General features: G+C 41.8%; 1 protein-coding gene across 2 annotated transcripts in view; it reads left to right on the top strand.

The window, feature by feature from the left end:
- FANCM (FA complementation group M) overlaps nucleotides 1-8,490 on the top strand; it is a 45,722-nt gene that overhangs the window by 17,314 nt on the left and 19,918 nt on the right. For both annotated transcript variants that reach the window (XM_040969816.1, XM_040969815.1), the window contains 2 exons: nucleotides 707-913; nucleotides 3,577-3,790. In XM_040969816.1, coding sequence (XP_040825750.1) covers nucleotides 707-913; nucleotides 3,577-3,790 — 421 coding nt within the window. The remainder of the gene's footprint in view (nucleotides 1-706; nucleotides 914-3,576; nucleotides 3,791-8,490) is intronic.

Below are 8,490 nucleotides of genomic sequence, written 5' to 3'. Positions count from 1 at the left end.
GATTACAGTGCTTCAATGCACTAGGGCATCCAGTGGGTGACCTCTACTATGGGTCATGTTTAACTATGAATGCAAAATGACCTTGAAGGAGAGCTATTTTTATTACTTGAAGTACCCACAGAACCTATTTGGTCTGGCAATTTTAAGATTATCTGATCAGAGGAAAAATTGGAGATGGCATTATGAAACGTAAGAGAATGAATTCTAGGTGTAATAAAGCATTCTTATTTTTGATTATGCATTACTTTATGATTGATTCTTAGCTATAATAAATAAGAGTAAAATACTGCAAGTTACTTACTGTCTGCATGCCTTTTCAATGATGCTAATATAAAAATCTGAAATTAAGGTTGCCCTTTCCATTTTGTCATGCTCTATTTTCGGTTGATGTTACCACTTTGTGACTTTTTTCTATTCTGTGGTGTCTTCATACTGATTTTTAATGTAAATTCACTATTTTAGTCAGGGTAGGAAAATATGCTTTGATTCACAATTCTTTTACACTTGTATGTAATTATTTTATTTTTATTTTTATGATGCAGTTCCATAGGTTCAGTGATTTCTCCTTTTACCCTCCCTTTTTCGCCTACTGCCATTGATTTCCTAAAATTATTACAATAGCATAGTCCTTCAACAATTGTCACAAGTTCATCACTCTGCTATTGAAGTGTGTCATGACATTGTGGGTATATTGTTTCTATTTTAGGTAGTGAAACAGTTTCGTGATGGTGGTTACAACACATTGGTTTCTACCTGTGTTGGGGAAGAAGGTTTGGATATTGGAGAAGTTGATCTGATAATATGTTTTGATGCCCAGAAGAGTCCAATTCGTCTTGTGCAAAGAATGGGCAGAACTGGCCGCAAACGCCAGGGCAGGATTGTGGTCATCCTCGCTGAAGGCCGAGAAGAACGAGTAAGTAGACTTATCAAAATATAATTTGACACTTAAAATTTGAGAAATACAGCACAAAAACGAATGTCAGTATTATAGCAATTAAAATTCAAATACTTTGTAGATAAAAGTGGTTTATTCACCCTCTCCATCTATTACATTATTTTTTGTTTGATTTTTAAAGAATTTTTTTTATTATATTTTTGACAATCTTTACATGGTTAATTGGGGTAAAAGGGGCTATAGGAAAGTGGGTAAGACTATTATTTCCATATTGTTTCCTTCAGGTTTCAAGGGAGTATTAAGGGAGAAGGCCCACCCAATTTCCCACCCTGCCCAGGTCCTGGTTGTAGGGTATGCTCTGAGATTCTTGCTCAAGTGGTTTTGATAGTTCACCAATTAGGAATCGCTGCCAATCTTGTCACTCCAAGCACTATGAGGTCTTTGAAGAATCCACTGATTGACATAGTCCATCATAGAGTCTCCGTTTGCCCCGTATTTCGCTGCCAACATATAGCTGAGATGGTTGATTGATGTATTCTGTCTTCTGTCTTTTCTTGGTTTGGGTTCTGAGTCCAGCATTTCGATGGGGAGAACCCCAAAGAAACTTTGTCTGAGGTGTTCTCAGACCAGATTCTTGTATGTGCTAGCAAGAACAGGGCCCGGTACAGTCTATTGCCCTGATCAGCTGGTGGTTGCAGTTGTTGGGTTGGTTCTGTTTTCACTCCCGACTTCCACTGGAACCAATGGGTGTTGCATTCCAGTCTGGTTCTGCTCAGCACATACTTGGCCCTCGCATAAACAAGTGTGAGCTGCAGCCTAGTCAGAATGACCCACAATAACCCCCACCATGCCCGCCCCCTACCTTGGTTTGCCAGTATGTGGAGCAGTAGTCCAGTCTGTCCCACACCCCATTCCACCCCAGCCCCTGTCCTGGTTTTCGTCCCTCCCGTGGAAGTGGTAACCCAAGAGGGAGGAGCTAATTATTTCCCTCCCAGGCCTCATGGCCTCTCCCACTCCCAGATTATGCTCTCTCCAGGTAGTTCTGTGGTTTGACTTGACAGAACTAGGCCCCAGTGCCAGCTTCTGCCAGCTGATGCTGTTGCTAAGCCCAACAACCCTCACCCACTCTAATTTTGTTTGCACCAGTAGGAATAATCAGCCCAGCCCGGCCTTTCCCCGATCTAGTCCACTTGAGTCGTACAGGTGTTGTAGCCCTGTTTAGTCTGGTCTGCATCCCTCCCAGCTCACACTCTCCAGTGGGAGTAGCTGTCCAGCAAAGGAACCACCCTTTATTCCCCTGCCGGCCCGGCCCCCCACCCCCTTTCTGGGTGCTGTGGTCACATCCGGTACAGGCAACCTCATCTTCGCATTCCATATTGTGCACTAGTTTTTGTTGTGCCCGAACCTGGCTTGACCCACACTGTTCTGGTGCTTGGATTTGCCAGTAAATGACGTGAACAGATTCTGCCTGGTCACCCTGCCCATGCCAAATATATGCCAGTGAGAAACTTTCCATGGCCTGTTCTGGGCTGTTTCCTATCATGTTTCTTGTGCTTACCTGCCGGGTCTGTGTCCTGCCAGAGGAGTTACCCAGGCTCCTCCATCAGAACCTCTCCCAATGCCAGGTTTCACGCTTACCAGGGGGTCCATGAGCCAGCCCTACTCAGTTCACCTCCTGTCCTAGCAGGAACAGTAGCTTTTCCTGACTGTTCTTCAACCCAAACTGGTCCTTCTGTTGGATGTTTCAGCCCAGCCATGGCTCGTCCATACCCACATATGGCTCACACATGGCTCAGCATCTACCCTGGTCCTCCAGGACACCAGAGGGTGTTGGAGTTTGGCCTGGCTTGGTGCATCCAATCCCAGTCCACACTTGTGCCAAGGGAGACTACAACTGTTTCCCGTTCAGAATGCAGCCCCCATTCCAGGCCATGCGCCCTTGGTGGGAACCTCAACCCGGCTAGAGTTGTCCCCTTAGCTCCCCAGCAGTGGGGAGGCTACTGGTAGGTTAAACTCCCAGGCCCAAGATCCTGCCCCTCCCTAGTCGCATTCACTGCCCAATGAGGGTGGCGGGTGGGTCCCAGACCTGCCCAGTCACAGAGACCTCCCCCCTCGGTGTACTCACCCTGAAGGGAGCAGCCCCTGGAGCCCAGGCAGTCCCGGGGACAGCTCACCACGTGCACATGGTGACTGGCATCTGGGATCCAGGCATGAGACGCCCCATCCTGAGACCCACCTATTACATTCTTTATATTTTAATTTTCATGTCTATTTGGAAAAGGGAAAGAGATCTGTGGTTCATTCCCCGTTTTCCAATAGCCAAAATGGGCCAAGGCAAAGCCCGCAACTGGGAACTCATCTCAGTTTCTCAAGTGAGTGGTCGGTACCCAGCAACCTGAGGCTTTACCTTCGGCCCCTGCATGTTAGCAGGAAGCTGGAACTGGAAGCAGAGCTAAGTCTTGACCCCCGCCCTCCCCAAGATACATCATGATCACTAAACTAGACTTTTATTATAATAGATTCTGAAATAATTTTCATCAAGGATTGTTCCAACATCTTATTAATTTGTTTTAAAGTTCAAGATAACAGATGTCCTCCCAGTGGTATTTAAGTAGATCTTGAGTAAATTTTATGTCTCCAGTAATGTAAAATAATATATAATAATTGCTTTGTTTTTGCAGACTTATAATCAGAGTCAGTCCAACAAAAGAAGTATTTATAAAGCTATTTCAGGTAATAGACAGGTTCTACACTTTTACCAAAAAAGTCCACGAATGGTTCCTGATGGAATCAACCCAGAGTTACACAAAATGTTCATCACACATGATGACTATGAATCAGAGAGACCTTCTCGGACCATGCAACGAAAGTCATCTGTGTTTTCCAAAAAGGATGGTATGTAAAATATTTTGCATTTGATACATGCATTTCCCCCCTTATATTTGGTTTGCGGGTCTTTTTTGTTTGTTTTTAATTGCAAAGAAAGATGTACAGAGAAGAGACAGAAAGATCTTCAGTCTCCTGGTTCACTCCCCAAATGGTTGCAATGGCTGAATCTAAGCCAACCCAAGGCCAGGATGCAGGAGCTTCTTCTGGGTCTCCCAAGCAGCTGCAGGATCCCAAGGTTTTTGACTGTTCTCTGCTGTTCTCCTAGGACATAAGAAGGAAGCTGGATGGGAAGTGAAGCAACTGGGATAGGAAGGGGCCCCCGTATGGGTAACCAGTGCTTTTAGGCAGGGGATAAGTGAGTCAAGCAATTGTGCCAGCCCCTAAAGGTCTATTTTAAGGTAACCTCATTAAAAAACTCATGTACATTCTAGAATGCTGTGGATTCTCTTTTGGTAAAGGGTAAAAAATTATTTTTGTGGCAAACTGGGAACATACTGGCAGGGCAAAACTGTGATTAAAATCCAGCGTTAGGGGCTTGGCACCTTAGGCTAAGCTTTTGCCTGTGGCAAGGGTACTTGCATGTTGGTCCACTTTTGATCCAGCTCCGTGGGTATGACCTGGGAGAGCAGTGGGACATGACCCAAAGCCTTGCAACTCTGCATCCACGTGGGAGACCCAGAAGAAGCTCCTGGCTCCTGGCTTTTTCAGCCATCTCTGGCTATTTCAGCCATTTGGTGAATAAAGCAGTGGATAAAAGATCTCTCTATTTCTGCTTCTCTCTGTAACTCTGGCTTTCAAATAAAAGTAAGTCTTAAACAAACAAAACACCTCCAATTCATCAGTGTTAGGAAACTGATGATATCCTTCCTACCGACCCATAGAACTCTCTTCACAAAGTATAGAGAAGAAATGGTTTTTTGTTATTGAACAAGAATTAAACTAGACTGCAGTATGCACCAGACAATCTACTATTTCAAAGGCAAGAAGAAATACCTGATTGTCTATATATTCAAACAGTTCTATCACTATCAATATGTGTTCTTGACAGTAACCGTAATTCGTCTATTTGCTTCATGTTTTTTTCATGTCCATTTCTTTAGAAAACTGTTTCTGGCTTGCAAAGCAAAAAAGGATTTACAGACATTTCCAGGTGTCTCTGGAAATGCAATAAGCGGGGTGGGCCCAGTGTGATGGCTCAATGGCTAAATCCTAACCTTCCAAGCTCCAGGATCACTTAGGAGTGCTGGTTCGTGTTCTTGCTGTCCTGCTTCCCATCCAGCTCCCTGCTAATAGCAGAGGATGGCCCAAAGCCTTGCCACCCTGTAACCACATGAGAAACCTGGAAGAGGATCCTAGCTCCTGGCTTCGGATCAGCTCAGCTCTGGCCTTTGTGACCATTTGGGGAGTGAAACAGCAGGTGGAAGATCTTTATCTCTCTTTCTTCTCCATAAATCTGATGTGTCTTTCCAATAAAAATCAATAAATCTTAGAAGAGTGTGCAGGTGGGCGGGGAAAGCTCCCCGTCCCAACCATTACACCAGAGTGGGGAAGTTAGACATAGTTGAGGCTGTTCAGACAGTGAGAAAAAAGTACTGTAGAGACTGGAGCATTTCCACCTTAGGAGCTGCAGAGACTTTGTTGATCAAGAAAATATATTGAAATAGTTATACTACAAAAAATAAAACCAAAAAGTTTATTTAACTTAATCTATAAGGAAAACTCTAAAGGATGGAAATTTGTATTTACCCAGAGGACCATTTAGTTCAACTACCTGTCACAGTAGCAGTGCTTCTAGCAGCAGGGTTTTTGTTTGTTTGTTTGGTTGGTTGTTTTTTTTTTTTTTTTTTTTTTTTATTTTTATTGGAAAGTGAAATATACAGAAAAGAGAAGAGACAGAGAGGAAGATCTTCTATCCACTGATTGATTCACCAAGCAACCACAATGGCCGGAGCTGAGCCAAACCAAAGCCAGGAGCTTGAAGCCTATTCCGGGTCTCCCACACAGGTGCAGGGTCCCAAGGCTTTGGGCCATCCTCGACTGCTTTCCTAGGCACAAGCAGAGAGCTAGATGGAAAGTGGTGCAGCTGGGATTAGAACTGGCGCCCATATGGGATCCTGGCATTTGCAAGGCAAGGACTTTGCTGCTAGGCTACCATACCGGGCCCTAGCAGCACTCTTAATAAAAAATACATATCCAATACAAACTTGTTATATTTATTATAGTCCTCTGTGAGGACAAATTGCCTTGTCAAATCATTGCTGACTGGTAGAGTCCTGCTTTTGTTTAAAAAAAAAAAATCTGTTTCTTTGTACCTTTTCCCCATTAATTTAGTTTTGTCTTCTAGATTAAAAAATGTAGTTAGAAAGACCGCTATCTTATAATCTCATGCATATGTGGAATTCTAAAAAGTTCATGTGATTGAAGAGTAGAGTAGCTGTTAGTAGAGCCTGAAAAGGATGCGAGGAGAGAGGGATGAACTGAGGTTGGCTGGGAAGTATAAAATTACATTTAGAATAAATTATCACATAGTAAGGTGGCTAAAGACAGTATGAATGGGCAGTTGAACGGTAGTTACTGTGTAACTGTGCTTCTAGGACCCTCCATGGGTACTTAAGTCTGCAAATGTTCAATTCCTTCACATGTTACATCATAGATTAGTGGGGGATTTTTTGTTTGTTTGTTTGAAAGGCTGAGCTACACAGAGAAAGGAAGAGACACACAGAATCTGATCATTCCCCGAAATGAGCTCAACAGACTGGACCAAGACCCTTGGGCCAAGACAAATCCTGGAGCTCCATGTGGGTCTCCCATGTGGGCACAGGGGCCCAAGGACTTGGGCCATTCTCTGCTGCCTTCCTAGATACAGCAGGAGAGAACTGGACAGGAAGTGGAACAGCCGGAACTCAAAACTGCGCCAGCCTCACAGGCAGCAGCTTTACTTCCCATGCCAAAATGCTAGGCCCCTTAAATTACTTTTAATGCCTAATTTGAGAGAAATACTTTGTAAATATTTATTTTGTCCCATTGTTTAGGGAATAGTAAGAAGGAAAAAGCTTGAACATACTCAGTGCATTTATATCTCTATCTATCTATCTATCTATCTATATCTATATGCTTTTCATTTGAAGTTGTTTGAATCTACAGATACATTGGGCTAACTATTGTGTATATTGACGCAAGTTAGGGGAAGGAATTTTTTTATTGTTATTTTCAACACAAAGAAGTGATAATTGGTATACTATTTACCTAAACATTAAGAAAAAAATTACATTTTTATCTTTGTCTTACTTTTTCAGCAGTTCTTTATATTTATACATTTAAAGACTGCACTCCAAAATTTGTTCAACTGCTTGCCCATTTGTTTTCTTACTCAAATTACAATTCCATACACTGCTTATCACCTGCTTTGATTGTATTTGAATTTGCTCATGTTTTTCCCCTTAGCTCAGCCATCAATCCATGCTTTTTCCTTATGCCCATGAAATCAAATACAGATCCAATTGATAGGAATATACCTGTCTTTACAAGATTTTGCCAAACACTTGCCTAAAATGAGAACAGAGTGTGTCTTTTGAGTTTGTTGAATTGAAATGAATAATAGTTTCAAGGCTTGGCTAGAATGTAAATTATGTTTGGTGATCTTTCCTTTAATAAATGTAAATTAATCTTAATAATTGTTTTTATGATAGTATTTAGGATGAACCATAAATTGGTTGGAATTCTGTAACTTGTCCTTATTTTTAAAAAATTGAGAAAATTTACTTCATACTTTCCATATGTTTTCCCCCCTCTGTTTGCTTGGATTTTTAAAGCATGAATTACCTCCCCATGCTGTGATTTTGTGTGTTATATGTTCTTTTCATTCACTGTCAAATCTTCTGCAAACTACTGTATAGCTTAGGCTTCAGCTTATTTTTTTCTGTGGGTTTTTTTTTTTGTCACTAGGAAATTAGAGTACTCTTATTGCAGAAGTTTTAGAGCGTCTAAAATCGAAAAGAGACCAGGAAATCTTTAGCTCAAACCCTACGTTACAAATGAGGAAGCATGCGGAAAAGCCATTTTTAAAAAGCTTCTTGCTTACTATTTGGAAACAACAGACATAATAAGATGCTAACTCAATATCCATTGACATTTCTTTTTCCATTCTCATATGTATTGGTCAGAATTCCTTATTTATATAGTTTTTCTTTCCAATTTGGTGATTATTTTTCTTTTTAAAGTAAATATACTATTTGAAATTACTTATTGTAATTGTTTATTAGAAAGGTCAGGGAAAGACAGAGAAAAGGTTTGTCCATCTGCTGCTTTGCTCTAGATACCTGCAGTTGCTACAAATGGGCTGATCCAAAGCCAGCAGCCAGGAGCTTCTTTCTGGGTCTGCTGCAGGAGAAAAGGGCCCATGCAGCTGGGACATCCTCCACTGCTTTCCCAGTCATAGTAACAGAGCAGGAAGCTGCATTGGAAGTGGAGCAAGCCAAGACTTGAGCCAGTGCTCCTATGGGATGCCGGCACTTCAGGTGGTGACTATACCCATTTTACAGCTGTACTAGTCCCTGATTATTTTCCTTTACATTCATAGTGCAGCCAGAAAGAGTTTTTATATATATATTTATATATATATATAAACAAGCACAGAATCTCTATGTCATTCTTAAAAGCAAAAGGTCAGTTCCTGCTACCCTTGAAGTAAAATAGATCACTTTTTT

Source organism: Ochotona curzoniae, unplaced genomic scaffold, assembly GCF_017591425.1.
Source record: "Ochotona curzoniae isolate NIBS_2020 unplaced genomic scaffold, NIBS_Ocur_1.0 scaffold_4701, whole genome shotgun sequence".
In the NCBI taxonomy this organism is placed as follows: Eukaryota; Metazoa; Chordata; class Mammalia; order Lagomorpha; family Ochotonidae; genus Ochotona; species Ochotona curzoniae.
Note: the sequence above shows the minus strand (reverse complement) of the source record. Positions and strands in the feature narration are given on the sequence as shown.